This window comes from Labeo rohita, chromosome 10, assembly GCF_022985175.1.
Source record: "Labeo rohita strain BAU-BD-2019 chromosome 10, IGBB_LRoh.1.0, whole genome shotgun sequence".
In the NCBI taxonomy this organism is placed as follows: domain Eukaryota; kingdom Metazoa; phylum Chordata; class Actinopteri; order Cypriniformes; family Cyprinidae; genus Labeo; species Labeo rohita.
The window spans coordinates 20,226,593-20,244,292 of record NC_066878.1 but is presented as its reverse complement, the minus strand read 5'-3'; the positions used below and the strand labels follow the sequence as shown (position 1 = coordinate 20,244,292).

Below are 17,700 nucleotides of genomic sequence, written 5' to 3'. Positions count from 1 at the left end.
GAACGGTAGTGTACGAAGTATAAGTCAACACTTTGGATAAACACTGCCTGGACAGAAAAAGTATTTTTTGAGCTGTGATACTAATCAGTATCATACTGGCAGGATCTTTCTGTGCAGCAAGGACCAAAAACAACAACAGAAGCAAAAATCTTCAGTTACATACATAATCTTAAAACTACAATATAGTGTATACTTCTTATGGACATAGTAGCTTAAATTTTTAAGCATTTTCAGTCCAACCAAGCAAGGTATACCATTGCTGAGCCATCAGAAAACAAACTGAAGCGTATGCAGTGTGCAGTTAGACAGAACAGGCACAATGAGTGCAGACAGCAGCAGCAGACAGAACTCCCTCTGCATTATAGATAAGCAGCTTTAGCTGTCTGTGTCCCTCAAAAAGACTGAAATCAGTCAACGACGGCTTTCAATCCAAGTCCCAACATATATGTTTCTAGTGTAGTCTTATTACAGGTGATGCATAAGAGATTTATGATGAACATTACAATAAAGTGCAAAAATCCAATCCAGGATCACGGTCTGGGTAAAGAAGTCTAAACATGGAAGGGGAAGACTGAGCTCTTCTGAGCTGCTCTCTGGGGGGGATTTGTTCAGTTTGGTGTAAAAAAGACTAATGGACAAGAAAATGACCTAAAATTAATTTTACATATAGTTACAGCTAAAATAATTCTGTATTATTAAGTGTTGTAGGTTGTCACACATTCTGATGTCAATGTAAAACTGGTGTGGTGGTCCCTCTGCTGGTGATACTTAAAAAAAAAAAAGTCTTCTTAACTACTTTTTTATATTCATTAAAATAGTCCTCCAGCATTTACTTGATTTACTCCAATTTATACGTGAATTATTTTAAAAACAGTGGTTCTACTTCACAAAAGAGTTTAGATTTTATATAGCTCATTGTATTCATTAAATGTCGCTTGCGATGGAAAACAGTTGTCCTTATAATTTGGTTTATAGACCATTTAATCAGATGTAAACATACTGGCCCCCACACTTCCTGTTTCTTTTTTTTTTTTTTTTACTTTACACAAACATCACAAAAAATTACAACCAACATAACATTTGACTGGATGAAAATGTTACATTAGCACCTTTAAGATGTATTTGTATATGTGAAATAAAACAAACAAAAAAAAAAAAAAAAAAAAAAAAACAGGAAGTGCTTCTGGACCACTGTTGTGCACATCTAGCGAAATCGTCTGTGTTATATCGACGTACTATATTGTAATTTTATAGGAAGCAGGTGGTTGTCCATGTGAGGTGGACAGTAACAGAAACAAAGTGTGCACTTCAGAAAAGTTTTTAAGCTAAAACTTAAACTCTGTGAAGTTAAAATAAGCGAACTGAACAAGTTTTAACAGTACTCACATGACAATAGTAGTCCTTAACATTTCTACTCAGAAAAAGCCGCCTCTCCACAACAACGGGCATCTCGCAAACCGCACTAAGGCTAAACTATAAAATAAAGCTGTTTACTTGAAAGAAAGAGTTTAATATTTCATGATAAGTAAATAAACCGTGTAGCTAATAACTCCGAAACCTCTGAATAGCGACAACACGAGCGCCCAAACATTTAAACTATTGTACTGTAAATCCCGAACGTACCAATACATCGCTGGGGGTGGTAATATTAACCAAAGCATTTTAACCTCTACTGAATCTGCGACTAATACCTCTTTATTCACATGACATTTACTTTACCTTGTCGCTATACGTGGTTAAACGTGATTTAAGGACTTAATCAACAAGCAATGCTGCATTTCTTTCATGGCGTACCCTATGAGGTAAAATGGACGATTCCAAAATCCCTCAAACCAGCGGAGATCATGAATATCAATTAGGACGCGCTGGCATTGCTTAGCAACCTTACTAACGCTTCCAGGCTTCCAGGCACGTAGCGTACGTAATTAATATTCATAAGTCAAGTCTTCCACACTGTAGGGTTCTTATTTTTTCAATGGGATAAACTCTCTAATGTTTAAGACGTTTGAAATTCCAAACTCCCTAAAGCCCTGCTCGGAAGGGATTAGTTTTACTTGGAGATGTAGGGTAAGGTAATAACTACAAGAGCATTTCTGTGATTTTAATCCTGTCGTAATTTTACAGACGACGCATTGCTGTGGTGGTAAAGATTACAACGTCTTTCGCTATCAACCTTTTTCATCAACGCCAAAGTAAGCCTATAGGCGAAATAACGTGAAGAATAACAAAATGCAGTAAACAGTAAAACTGTTTGCACTACAAAGTGTTCATAATTATGATAATAAATTAAAATAACATGGTAAGTGACACCAATTTTCAATATAAAGTAGCAAAACAAACTCTTTTGTAGCTGGATGCAGATGAGACTGAAACCCAGGCCCATAACATTTACAAATGGCCACGCCCACTCTTACAGGGAAGAAAAATGTGGATAAACAGTTGTCCCGTGCCATTAGAGACACATGTCTGTGTCCAAAAGTTGTTTCTCCGGTTCACCGAGTTTCTAAAATGGGCACTGGACACACTGGACATGCTAACGCTTTATTTAAAAGATTCAGCATGGTATAATTAAAATAAGCACACAAAGTGGTGGAACTAGAGGTTTATATTTCACAACGGCCCTAAAAGGCATCCAAACGAATGCATTAACAGCAAACAAGCAAATTTTACTGTACTTACAATCAGACTGAGAATGACTGTTAATATGTAACATAACTTGCTTCACATTAAAAAGAGTGACCACACTGGACAAAAAAAAACAAAAACATAGTACTACCATACAAAGTACTACAGTATACAATGGTGAAATACATTAAAGCAACATGACTGTAATTTCTCCCTCTTTCATACACACACTGGTGCATTTGAAAGACAAAATGTTTACATTTCATATTCGTAAGTTCATATTTTTCAGTACAAGCTCCTATCATTAGCATTTAAGAGTCAACAACATTAACTTTTCTACAAATAGGCCCACTAAATAAACAATGTTCTTGTCTGTTTTGTGATGGTAAATATACCTGAGAAATCTTTTCAAGCATAAGATAATGCATAAGATAAAGAGTTGAACTTCTGACTTTTAAACTTCCTCTTAAAAATAGAATGATGTCAGTTCCTCTTCATAATTTGTATATTTGAAAGCAAAAAACGATCTATCTATCTATCTATTGCGAGTGGCCAAATATTTTATATGTTAGAATAATAAATACGATAAGAAAACAATATTAGATAAACAATTAAAAGATAAATATAAACATTCTATATATGTGACCCTGGACAACAAAACCAGTCATAAGGGTCAATTTTTCAAAATTTTCAAATAAATAAAATTTCCATTGATGTATGGTTTGTTAGGATAGGACAACATTTGGCCAAAAATCTAGAATCTGAGGGTGCAAAAAACCCCCCCAAAAAACAAAAAAAACAAAAACAAAAAAAAGCTATTTAGACAAATCACCTTTAAGTAATGTCCAAGTCCTTAGCAATGCATATTACTAATCAAAATATGATATATTTGATATATTTACAGTAGAAAATTTACAAAATATCTTCATGGAACATGATCGTTACTTAATATCCTAATGATTTTTGCCATTAAAGAAAAATCAATAATTTTGGCCCATACGGTGTATTGGCTATTGCTACAAATATACCCATGCTACTTATGACTGATTTAATAATAATTAAAAAATTCATTCATTATTATTATTTTTTTTTTAAAATAAAACCCAATATAATATAATTTATTTAAACTCGTAAAACACATAACAGCAGATTTTTGTTTGGTGCATTTGGTGTATATATCAATCCCACGTTCTTGTTTGAATACAAAATACATGTCAACACGGGAAAGTTTTAAGAATAATTACTATGTTTTCATGAGAAACTTTGTAAAGTGCAGTACCTGTAAAAGGGCTGGGTAGCTGGGTGCAGAGAGGCGTCGCAGATACAAATACTGAGCTTCGTGGGTCAGGGAAAACCTTTTGGAGCGACTTGACCGGAATAACTCTATCTGGTTGGACTGGTCACTGTAAAAAGACATTTTTAGTTAAAAACACTGATCACACATTCTTATGCGTCAACAACAACAACAAACGATTCAGTGTAAAACCAGCTACATCTAGAGAGATTTTCAGAGTAAAACCAAGAATTAATCATTATTTCTCACACAGCCTGAGTCCTAATCACATAACCACAAGTCAGTATGTACAGTACTCATTTGAAAGTTGATCTGGTTGATCTGTTAATAGCTAAAACATGTTTACTAAATGTTAGTATGTGTGCATGTAAATAAAATATCTATCCCTGCAATTACACCTGATCATGCTTTATGTTTTGTTGTAGCTAAGCCTGACAAGAAAATAGTCCCCAAGCTTAACAAAAGTGCTTTGAATACATAAAGAGACAGTATTGTGATTCACAAAACACATCAAAACTATTGCTAGTGTAAGCACCTGCTCTGAATGGAGTACACTCGATCTCCTTGGCAAGAAACTTGTAATTATTAACTGCACCGTTCAGCATAACTGCTCTTTGCCAGCAGGAATAATAGGCAAACTAATGTTTCAGTAATGCAAGTCCTCAGGTTCAAGAAACTGTTTCAGCTAATTAGGACTATAGGAACTAGATTTCTGAATAAGACATCCTAAAAAAAAAAAAAAGAAGACGTTCTTGTCCCTGCATAACTCGCTAGTGATATCTGAGTTTTCATTGATAGTCTTAAGCCTAGATGTGTCAGAAGGCCACACAAACACACTCAGGAATAAAAGCTGTGACTGGGGCGGTACTCTTACAGAGGATACTAATATGCACTAATTAAGTACTAATATGTACACTTTAGGTGCTAAACCCAAAGAACCCACCTTTATGGCTGTGTCTGAAATACTGCCTTACTTCGCAACTGTTGTACTACATCCACCATGTTGTTATTGTCTCATGACCTAAAGTGTTAGTAGTGTCAGTTTTGGGATAGTGAAGTGTCTATCAGATGCAAACTTCAGAATCTTGCTGTTAGTAGGAGGTCATCTGGATACATTTTTGTCCACCATTTTATTTATTTTACAGATTTGGACATACTGCTGAGTTGATGCAATGCTTTTCACATGCTGTATAGTAGAGAAAATGGCATATTCGGACACAGCCTATGATATTCTGGTGACTAGTATGACTAAAGGGTATGTCAACTAGGGCTGTGCCAACTATATATTGGTATACTGTAACAATTGCAGTTTCACAACACTGTATATTTAAAAGCCTTGCGTTACTAAGTAGGCATGCATATGACATCTCTGTCTCTCTCTCTATATATAGAAACTGCTACTTGGTTTGACTGAGTTCCCTTTTAAGTTTTACATTGTAAACACCAAAAACACTAAAGTCAATTACAGCTGGTTCCCATTCTGACTTACTTTAACCGAACTGGGTTTTGTTCATTTAAAGTGCACAATATAACACAAATACAACACCCTTAAAGTTAATTCAAAAACAGTTATATGCGATCTTTAGCAAATCCCAGAATAAATATCCATATTGTATAGTATTGCGATGCCTAAATGTACTTTTAGCATTAAAACTATTAATTTTAGATTTTATTGTTACATTTCCATGTTTGGTACATTTCCGATCACGATCTAATTACGATATGATCTGATCTGTGGTGTATTGAATTGTGACTTATGAAGCATATATATATATATATATATATATGTGAAGAGTTCAGATGCAAAAGAGTGTAAGTACGTCTGACATTTTTCTTTAAAATTAGCATTTCTTCCTTGCTACTATGTATAGGTTTCTATATAAGTACTGGTAGTTCTGAATGGGGTTAGGCTTGTATTTCGTGCATTTGAAGTGAAAGTACTTGATGAACATGTACTATGTGTGGAGAGCATTTACTCAGTATTGTTATCTCATTTTTGACCAAGATGGCTTCTAGAGGTTTTTGCATTGGAACTCATGAAGTCGGTTGCATAAAAAAAAAAAAAAAAAAAAAAAAAAAAAAAAAAGTTGGGGTTCAGTTTTATGATGAATCTCTGAATGTGTGAGGCTGAGATAATATTGAACTAATATGTCTATATCACAGTTTTATTTATGCAGGTCTTTAGACATTGTGGTGGCTAGAGATAAAAACTCCATTTGCTGATTCAAATAAATATATTTTATATATGTAATTTTGCTTGTCCAAGGGATTTTGTATTTGGCACATGTAAACATTGTCACATTCTTTACTTACATGGGAAAAAAAAAAAAAAAAAAAAAAAACTACGTAGGCATGTGCAATTTCACCATAGTGCTTATGTGCACTTTTTTATTTATCGGCTTCAAACCACAAAACGACCCACACACAAACATTAGTTTTGGGTCCTTTTGTGGTTTGACTGAGTTCCCTTTTAAGTTTTACACTGTAAACACCAAAAACATCAATTACAGCTGGTTCCCATTCTGACTTACTTTAACTGAACTGGGTTTTGTTCATTTAAAGTGTACAATATAACACAAATACAACACCCTTAAAGTTAATTCAAAAACAGTTATATGCGATCTTTAGCAAATCTCAGAATAAATATCCATATTGTATAGTATTGTGATGCCTAAATGTACTTTTAGCATTAAAACTATTGATTTTGGATTTTATTGTTACATTTCAACATTTGGTACATTTCCGATCACGATCTTATTATGATATAATCTGCGGTGTATTGAATTGTGATTTATGAAGCATATTGCGTATCGAATAATGAGTGTTTCTGTCCATTCTTATGCTGCATATATATATACATATATATCAGTCAGTCACAAGAAATAGCAAATAGCACACCTCTCCTCAACAAGTTACATGATTTGAGATATCACTCACGTCTGAAGCACAAACAATGCAATGATGAGCTATGTTTCAAAGTTTAATACTTAGCATGGGGTTTACCAGGTACTACCCAGAATTCAGTGTTGAGCAAAACTGATTGCTCAGGTACTATTAAACAACTCAAATACTTTCCAGGATCATGTCACAGAGCAATTGTAGTACAGAATGATCAACATATACTCAAACACACCAATGTACCAGCTAGGCCTGTCATGAACATCATCAAATGTAAATTTCCCGCTTTTTCTCCCTAGTATCTTCTACATAACTCACCCCGAGGGTCTCCACAACCTCCGGCCGGGCGGCAGCAGCTCACGCTTGTTGAGAGGCGCGATCCCGACGGCCGCTTGCATGATGGTGATGAATTTCTTGTACTTCATCTTAAAAGTTCTCTGGTTCTTCTCCGATCTACACAGGCTCTCAGCGACACTTATCCTCTCCGTTTTACCAACTATAATGTCACTACATCACTGACAAGCTAAGAATAATCTCATTTAAAGCAGCAAATCATTTTTCTATTAGACCCGTCACTGCAGTAGTGAATCGGTCCTGTGGAATTTCGTAGATGCCCATTTCGTTCTCCTCGTAGGACAAGAGAGGGAAAAGAGAGAGAGAGAAAACAACGACCACGTTGGGCAGGCTGGAAGAGCGTCACTCTTACATAATTCTGGAGATCTCAAACATTAGTCTAATGAAAATGCTGTGAGGGGGGATAATTGTGGTACTAAGCCGTGACAGATCATGGATGCACCCTGGCCCGTTTCTCTGTAATCCCTCCGCCACTGCTGGCTTAGCCTGCACCCATTATCACCCATCCGCCCTCACGAATACATGCACACATATGTACACCATTTGTCCATTCGCAAACAGAACACCCTAGAGATGATTTTCATGGTGTTACTTTAGCGCAGGGATGGAGTAACCCGGCTTCCAGGTTTTTTCCTCCACTTAGTACGTGATGACATTATCGTCCAGTGGTTTGGGCACTGGATTATGGGCAGGAGGGGATTGCGCTGCCATAGTGCATGGGCTCTAAAATCCCCTCTACACTCAACCAAATCACCTAAAGCCCTGCAAATGAAACCGACTATTTTTAGGTTTGGTTACAAATGTTATGTTTTGTCAAATGTGTGGGGGCGTGTTTTGACAAGTCACGTTTTGACAGAGCAGCTCTGGTAATGCCCACTCAACTGCAAAAATTACTAAAATTCATCAGTTAAGATGCCAGACCAGAAACGGGATTATTATTATTATTATTATTATGTTGTGGTGTTTTGTGTTGGCAGACTAGCACACTGTAAAAATTTTCACCAGTTTCAACTTAAAAACTTACGTTCAGCAGCTGCCTTAAAGGAAAGGTCCACTTCCAGAACAAAAATGTAAAGATAATTTACTCATCCCCTTGTCATCCAAGATGTTCATGTCTTTCTTTCTTCAGTCAATAAAGATTATGTTTCTTGAGGAAAACATTCCAGATTTTTTTCTCCATATTGTGGAATTCTACTTCCCATGTTTGAACTTCCAAAATGCAGTTTAAATGCAGCTTCAAATGGCTCTAAACCAGGGGTGGTGAACGTCGGTCCTGAAGAGCCGCAGCCCTGCATAGTTTTGCATCAACCCTAATCAAACGCACATGAACAAGCTAATCGAGTTTTAATTAGGGTTGGAGCTGAACTCTCCAGGACTGGAGTTCGCGCCACCCCTGCTCTAAACGATCCCAGCCGAGGAAGAAGGGTCTTATCTAGCAAAACAATCAGTTTTTTTTTTTTTTTAAACAAATTTACAATTTATATACTTTTTAACCTCAAATGCTCGTCTTGTCTAAGTCTGCATGAACTAAGACAGTTAGGGTATTTTGAAAAACTCCTATCTCCTTTTCTTTCCCAACTTCAAAATCGTCCTACATTGCTGCATAAGTACCAGCCCAGTGTTTACAAAGTAGAGGTCGACCGATATTGGATTTTACCGATACCGATAACTAGGTTGGACCACACTGGCCGATACCGATTAATTGACTGATAGTTTTTAAAATTGCTACTGAATGGAAAATAAATAGAGCTCTACTATTAAAAAAAAAAAGTAGCCTACTGAACCATACTTTGTAAATGAATAAAAATATTTATATATTGATCATTATCGATAGTTCTTCATAGTTCTGTCATTAATATTAACAAAAGCAACTAAAATTTAAAATATATCAGTAAATGTTAAAATTAACACCCTCAAGGAACAATACTTCTATTCTACAGCTTTTATCAGTCTTAATGTTACAAATGGACTCATATTGTAAAGTGTTACCATTACAACAACAATCAAGCTGAAGATGGCCATCTTTGAAATTACATACATATGGATATTGTGTACTTTCACAATTTAACTGCTTCTATTCTAGAACATTTGTGGTTATCTAATCAAAATATAAAAATGTGTTAGTCACACAAAGGGCAAAAGTGCAGCGCCGTGTCTAGAAGAACTCGGAGCTATCCAGTATCACACACACTGGACGTGTCGCATTCAATTCAAGCGGTGGTCTACAACACTTGATCACCAAACGGGTAAAAGTATACTGCTGTCCTTTCTCCAGTAATGCAGCATCTAGTCAACAAATTCATCACTTAGTAATGAAAACATGCACTACAGTATACTGGACACACGGTTATGCTGTCGATTTTTTAAATCCGCCTTTGAAGTGTCCCGCTCTGTGCAGCGCGAAGTGTTACGTTTTAAAAAAATTATTTACATTTTAACTATTTGCAAGTCAAACATATGAGAAAGGGTTGCACTCGCAAAACAACTCTAATGACTTCAATATATGTAATAGCCAAATAAGTACATCAAACCATTACAACTTTCAGAACTCGTCACAAATATATTGTCAATAATCAATTTTAAAAAAGTCTTACATGTATCTTCGTAACCATCTCAGATATATTAGGATAATATTTGAGCAACATTTTCGAAAGAAACTAAGCTTGTATGTAGAATAAAATAAATAAAATGAATTTTTAAGGAATTTCCAATAATTGACCAATACATTTAGAAACTACACTTTTGAAAAAAAAAAAAACTGTAATTTTTACAAAATAATTTTGGCAGCTGGGGTTGCAAGAACAATTTTGTAAATAACACACAAAAATGTTTACTGAACAATCTGTAAATTTTACAGTACAAAACAAATTTACAAACTTTGAAAGTTAACCAGTAAAGTTAACTTATTCTGACATCCATTATAATAATGCAGGTGGTAAAAGAGAAAGCCACATGATTTTTAGTACAGTATAGTACAGTTTTTAGTATATACTAATACATAGAATTTGCACATTTCACCACAGTCATTCACGCAAACACAAAACACCATTAGAGCATTTTACTGTAAAATTACATGAAATATCTGGTACAGTTACAGTTTTTCCTTGTATATAGCATGGGAGCTTACTGTTCACATATTAACAGTATTTTTTTCCCCCTGTAGCGTTTTTACATTTTTTATAGTTAAAATTAAACTCAATGTTTACAGTGTTGGCTCCACAGAAGGTTGCCTTGTTATGGATTTTCTGTTTGTAATCTTTGTGAATTTTGTTAAAATTCACACAAATATAGTTTTAATTTGATTGTAATTGTCATCAACATGACTTTTTAGAATATACTGGCATCATCCACTGAAAAAACAACACTGATAGCTATAATGAGCACAACATTTCTGTATCCTCTCTGTTAGATGTGATCATAAACCAAGATTTTGTAAAAGCAAACAAAACTATTTTTGGTAAGTAATAGCAATCTATTAAGTAAACAAACATGAATCAAAGCCCCATTCAATACCAACACAAATGGCAGCTGAATCCCATTCTACAAATGGTACAGTCAACATTACATGCTGAAACCTGCATACGTCTGCATACGCCTACGGCTCTCATTACACTTACATTAGACATAATAATAGCACTTATAGAATATCACCGCTGGTGTAACCACTGCACACTACAGCAGTTGAAGAGACTCATTTAACAACACTGGCGAAATATACTTTTTTTTTAATTATATGTCAAACCATTTAGAAAAGCAGATGTGCATCTTTCCTCAACAACCCACACAATTGAAAGGGACAGTTCACATAAATGGTTTATTTACCCTTCTGTTTTCCATAACTTTTTTCCATGGAACATGAAAGAGGACATTTTCAAAAACATCTTTTTATCCATCAAATTTGGTCACCAACATTCTAAAAAAAAAACGATTAAATATTTTTTAGGAAAGTTGGTAACCAAATAATTTTTGGTGACTGCTGACTAAATATTATTTTTCAAAATATAAATGTGACCCTGGACCACAAAACCAGTCATAGGTTACATGGGTATATTTGCAGCAATAGCCAACAATTAATTGTATGGGTCACAATATAGATATAGAATTTTCTTTCATGCGAAAAATCATTAGGATATTAAGTAAAGATCATGTTCCATTAAGATATTTTGTAAATTTCCTTCTGTAAATATATCAAAACTAATTTTTGATTAGCAATATGCATTGCTAAGAACTTGCTAAGACAACTTTAAATGTGATTTTCACAATATTTTGATTTTTTTGCACCCTCAGATTCTAGATTTTCATATAGTTGTATTTCAGCCAAATATTGTCCCACAAATCAATACATCAATGGAAAGCTTATTCATTCACCTTTCAGATTATGTATAAATCTCTATTGAAAAAAAAATACCCTTATGACTGGTTTTGGGGTCCAGGTTCACAAATAATATTCTTTTATGTTCCACAGAACAGAGAAAAAAATAAAAAATAAAAATTATGACTAGGGCTGTAGCTATCGATTATTTAGTAATCGAGTATTCTACAGATTATTCTGTCGATTAATCGGATAATAAGTCATTTTTCTTTATTAAAGAGCAATACTAAATATACAAGAGAAAATAAGATAGGCTTCCTAAAATAAACAACTAATTTGTTTCCCTTTTAGAAAAAGTAATATTTTTATTGCTGAAATTGCATACATTTGTAACCATGAAAACTAAACCCATTTAATGCATTTTTTTTGCCAAATTACCTTCAAAATGCAAATACATATATACATATATATACATATAAATGTATAAAAATACAAAAATTAATTTCACATTACTTTAGAAAAAGGTAAACAACATTACAACCTAAAATGAATGCATAAATCAAGAAATTGAGGTATTTAGATGTAGGCCTATTTACCCACTATTTAATTCAGCTCAGAGGGACATGAATGCATTTAACTTGTAGTTACAAATGCATAAATAATATTTTGTTATTTTAAAGGGGTCATCGGGTGCAAAGTTCACTTTTTCATGTTGTTTGAACATTAATGTGTGTTGTCAGTGTATGTATAAATCTGCCCTATAATGATAAAAATCCATGCAGTGGTTTTTAATTAATCTGTAAAAATAATATCCCCTTTTTCAAATCGAGCCATTCTCAGATGCTGACAGGCATCACATCCACAGAGGCCGCTCCCACGACAGTTGATTGACATGAGCGTCTTACCTCAGACCACAGTCACAGTCTGACCTCCATTGTTTCGATGTCGGAACGGTGATGTAAGTTAGACAAGAATATCTCTGATTGAGCGATTGAGGTGTTGTGTTGCTGGATGTAATAATGAACATAGTGGTCGTCATTTACTCCCGACATCTGAGCCGCTGAAGATGCAGTAGATTACGTTTGTTTGTGAAGGGAATGCGCCTCCTGATCTACATATATCTGTCTATGTTCGCGCTAATCATTCGTGATCCAGCTTCACTTACAGCAGAAGTGAGTATAAGGGTTTTTTTATGAATCTCTGCAATCACCTTTCCTAATATTGTGCTAGTTAGCAAGTTTCACGGCTAAATGTGTTAAATGCGGCTAAAGTAAATAATCTCTCTGAGCAGCTCGTCACTCCACAGAGAGAAGAGAGGGGCGGGGCGAGCAGAGCTAATTTGCATTTAAAGGAACAACCCCTCTGAATGGGATGATTTTTGCAGAGCTGATTTTGGCAAGGTAAAAAGGGTGTTGTTTTACACTACCATTGAGAATTTTTAACCAAAGTATATTAGAGACTTTTCATTAAGACCCTAAAGAATCATATCAACTTGTGGAAAATGGGCATCTGATGACCCCTTTAAACAAAACACTGAATACTGATATTTACATGTATTTTTACAATGAAGATACTTTAAATGTCAAATCAAAACCACCAGTAGGTGTCAGCAAGTCACTGTTAAGTAAGCGAGTTATTGCGATTGAAATGAATCATTTAACAGGTGATTCGTTCAAGAACGAAACACTGTCATGTTGCTCAAAGACACAAAACAGTGCTGTGGCTGTGCTTGGAATGATTATTTGTTGGCGAAATAGAGGCAATATGCCGTCTAAAATGTAATTCTCTTAATATTAACTTAATATTATCAGTATCATGTTTGTCAGTATCATGTTTGTACTCTTCGTTTGATATTGACTTTATTAACTTTATTTAACTTTACTGACTTTATATTAACTTTCTAACCTTCTGTGTATCACTGAGAGGGAATGAGACAGTCAACATAAATGGCACTCAGTCTTTCACAAACCATAGCTAACTTAGGGACATCATAACTAACCACCATTAATTTAAGGTCTTAAATATGTCCAGCGTTTGTGTGTCAGTAATAATGGTCCGTGGGGAAACACAGTATTCTGTATAGTTACAGTAAATGGACTAAACAAAGCCTTGAGGCAAATAATTTGCCTCAATGATTTTTTTGTATTTGAGGTACTCGAGGAATCGTTTCAGCCCTAATTATGACCAAACTTTAATTTTTGGTAGGACTATCCCGTTAATGTATCATTCATGCAGCACACATTTCACTCCAAACTTGACTCTTTGGTTTGTTCAAAACACAATATGAACACTAGTCTTTACTACTAATAAATACACCAGCAGCCATATCCTGCTGATACTGTATAGTGTACTTCCAAACTGTTGACCTACATGAACAAATGAACTTTGTCCTCCACTCCGACACAATGTAAAAGCTGCTCAGGCATGTCAGACTCAGTCCAAACTTGAACACATTCTGAAATACACCTACAAACATTACATAACACCAGTACTAGTAGATTTCCTAGAATCCAGGCAGACACATTAAATAACATATATTCAAACAAGTCTCATCCTGAACATTATTCCTGAAAAGATACCAAAAATGTACCAGTATTAATAACTTCATGAAATAAAAAGATTCTTAATATCTAGAAACGTTCACAAGGCTTGTGAGAATATACTTAGATTTCTCTAAGAACACTCATCTAATGAATTTTACAGCATAAAGTTCAGAAAATCCCTAAAGTCAGCTCAAGTGGATTAAGCACTCAAATGCATTATGAAACCAGACATAACAAAAGTAATTTCTGTTCACTATTTTTAGTCTAGTGATTCTACGGGCTCATAGTACATGTAAGCACATAACATTATGTTGTAAACCTAAATGTCAGAAATTCACAGGTTTAGTGTATTCTCATGCATTTCGACTACTGTCCAAGTCTTTTAATGCCTTTACGTAAGCGGAGCATGGCAGCGTAAGCCGCAGTCTTCCCCATGTGTTCGGCTCATGCAGATTCAACGCCTACATTATGCAATGCACATATGTACTGCCATTCTCTGACAGATGTATATTCAATCATCAAATTCAATCACACCCCAGAGAGCATCACTGAGTAAGCATATGCAATAATACCTCTGTTTATAATAAAAGCTGTTTATTTCCAATTGTTGTGACTTTGGCCAAACTGCACGTATGGCTTTAAGACTTTAAGGACCATGTCAGGTTAAAAAGAGGGTCCGGACTCAAAAATAAAATTACTTTTGATGCCTGAAGCAGTTGTTTTATTATTGGTTTATTTTCCCAACCAGCAGGACTGAAAGGGGAACCGCAATGTCATTTGTTCTTTTCTAAATGTTGTGTCCTCATGTGAGTCACTGTGCAAAACTATGAGTCCATCACATTCCACACCTGGACATGACGAATGACAGTAATACATTAGGGGTGTGCGACTAAACACAGTATATGTGTCATATACTACCAAGTACAATTTAATTACAGATCAGAATTTGGAATAAGGAAAATCTTATAATTTTCCTTCTTTTTTTTTTTTTTTTGCTCACCAAAGCAGCATTTATTTGAATAAAAATACAGTAAAAATATTTTATGCTGATTTAGTGCTTACTTTTAGCAGTTATTATTTGTGCTCATTTATTAATAATTGGTCTTCTATTATGAATGTTGAAAATGTTGTTTTTCCTATCTAATATTTTTATGGAAACTAGTACATTTATTACTGTTTTTTTTTGGATGACTCTTTGATTAATACAAATGATTTGAAATAGAAATCTTTTGTAAGACTATAAATCTTAATCCCAAAATGTTTGAATGGTTTTGTCTTGCAGTTTCCACAAATAAATAAATAAATAAATAAATCATTTAGCAGAAAAAAAAAAATTGTGTTCACCATTGATGATAATCATGTTTCTTGAGCAGCAAATCAATCTGAATTCAATTCTTTGGATCACAGGAATAAATTGTATTTTAAAGTGTATTAACACAGACATTTTGAACTGCAATAATAGAGAGAGATTTTGAACTGCAATAATATTTCGTAATATTACACTTTTTACTGTATTTTTAAACAAATAAATACAGCCATGAACATAATAGACTTCATTCAAAAACAAAAAAAATTGAAATTGAAAAAGTTGAAAATATTATATTTTAAACATTAAAATCAGATATTTAAAATATCAGTAGTGTCTTCAGGGGTCCACTTAATGATATAATTTCCTGTTGTATGTGTTTTTTTTTTTTGTTTGTTTGTTTTGTTTTGTTTTTTAGATTTGGCAGATAAATGTAAATGTTAAGCGATTAACTTTACTATTGTTACACACAAAAATTAACTGCTTAATTTTTTTAATAGCTGATTCAATCATAACGCATATGGATCATATGTCATCTTTAAAGTCTGATGATTTAAAAGCACTGTGTTGTGGACCCTTTCCTATTTCTGAAATATAGTGGTCAATCTTATAGGAAATATTATGTTAACATAAGAGTCAGATTATAAAACACAATAAAAAAAAAATACTTTTAATGTTTTCAAAGATGATTCATTAAGTTAATTACATCCCGTGCATTAATCATATTTATTATGATTTTCAGGCTACACTGTAATAATTGTGAGTATTCACATGTTAATAAATGCCCAAAGTGATTAGAAATAAACAAAAACTGTGCTAAAGAGGTCATTTGGAATAAGTATGTAACTTTTTGTAATATTTTGTAATGTAATATTTTGCTCAAATACGCTTTAGACCTAGCAGTATTTGGATTATCAGTTTCCCTATCTTTATATTCAATGTTTTTTAATCACATCAACTTATTTGAATTTATTTTAATAAGCTATTAATTGTGTTTTCACATGAATGGTGGTATTTGTGACCAAAAATATGCATTTTCTCCTTTAAAAAGGCCTTTATCTCCTTGTAATAAAAATGTTAATATGCAATACAACAAAAAAAAAAAGATCTTATAATTTTCCTTCTTTTTTTGCTCACCAAAGCAGCATTTATTTGAATAAAAATACAGTAAAAATATTTAATGCAATATCAAATTCACATAATATACTGGTTTTGAAGAAAGCCACGTCTTTACATTACTACATTTAAAAATCAAATACTACAAATCATAATCACAGATCATATTTTATCAAATTTACTATAGTCATAAGGGTCTGCAGTGGTTCTTTTAATGATATCATTTTATGTTGCATTTTTTATTTATTTATTTATGTGCTCGGATTTGGCAGATAAAATTAACTGTTAAGAAGTTAATTGCTAGAAATGAAACAAAATACAATTATGCAAAACTACTACTGCTACAATGGTTTCAAAATATGATTTTTACTGTATTTTTAAGCAAATAAATACAGGCATTAACGTAACAGACTTAATTCAAACATACATAAAAAACCTTTTGACCTGTAGATAGACACACAAACAGTTTATATTTTAAACATTTAAATCTGATATTTTATTAGATTTAGTGACTTTGACAGAGTCGTGAGGATCTTCAGGTGTCCTCTTTATGATATAATTTCCTGTTGTTGCAGATAAATGTTAATATTAAGTAGTTAACTTTTCTATTGTTAGAAAATAGTACAAAAACTCTGCGAAACTACTACTTTCTCATATACTTTTTCTTAGTTTTTCAAGTGTTTACAATCGTTCAATATTAAAATAGGTTTGTTTAGATAAAAAATGTGTAAAATAGGTTTAGTTACAAGTCTCAACACTGCAGCGTCATGACATGAAACTACGCGTGAGAGGAAATCACTGAAGTTTCGTGAGAAACCTGCAGGACAGTGAACACTTGGTCTTACAATGACACACTGTAGGCCTGAAACACGCTACCGCACGGACAAAATTAAATACAAGTCTGTATTGAAGTTCACATTAATGTAAACATTATCTAAACGCAGCAGTATTGTGTTCGTATGACAATACTGAAGTTTTAATCCGTCTGCTCCGCTAAACAATAGACAACCGAAACCAGCCAACAGGGAAATGCGACAAAAACAACAAAACTCCTTCAGAGCGAAAGCACGTACCTTTACATGCGCCGATTCTGAAGATCCATGAACTCTGACAGAAACACGCAGGGTTTGGTGTGCTCTATATATGACTGGACACTTAATAAGAAAGCCTGAACAACTCGATTCTGTGTACAATCCCAGATTTCCTGAATCTTCCAGGTATGGGCGTGTCCATGAACGCGCAGGTGAGTCCA

The 17,700-nt window shown here is 33.9% G+C and overlaps 1 protein-coding gene across 2 annotated transcripts in view; it reads right to left on the bottom strand.

Moving 5' to 3' along the window:
• tjp2a (tight junction protein 2a (zona occludens 2)) overlaps positions 1–17,700 on the bottom strand; it is a 43,168-nt gene extending 25,468 nt beyond the window's left edge. Inside the window, exons 1-2 of one of the 2 annotated variants that reach the window (XM_051120835.1) lie at positions 17,522–17,700; positions 3,905–4,028 (exon numbers count right to left, since the gene is read on the bottom strand). Coding sequence is in view for 1 of the 2 variants with exons in the window: in XM_051120834.1 (XP_050976791.1) it covers positions 1,387–1,449 (63 nt within the window). In the remaining variant the exon portion in view is untranslated. Of the gene's footprint in view, positions 1–1,386; positions 1,566–3,904; positions 4,029–17,521 lie in introns of those variants that run through there. The other variant, XM_051120834.1, reaches the window with a different exon arrangement.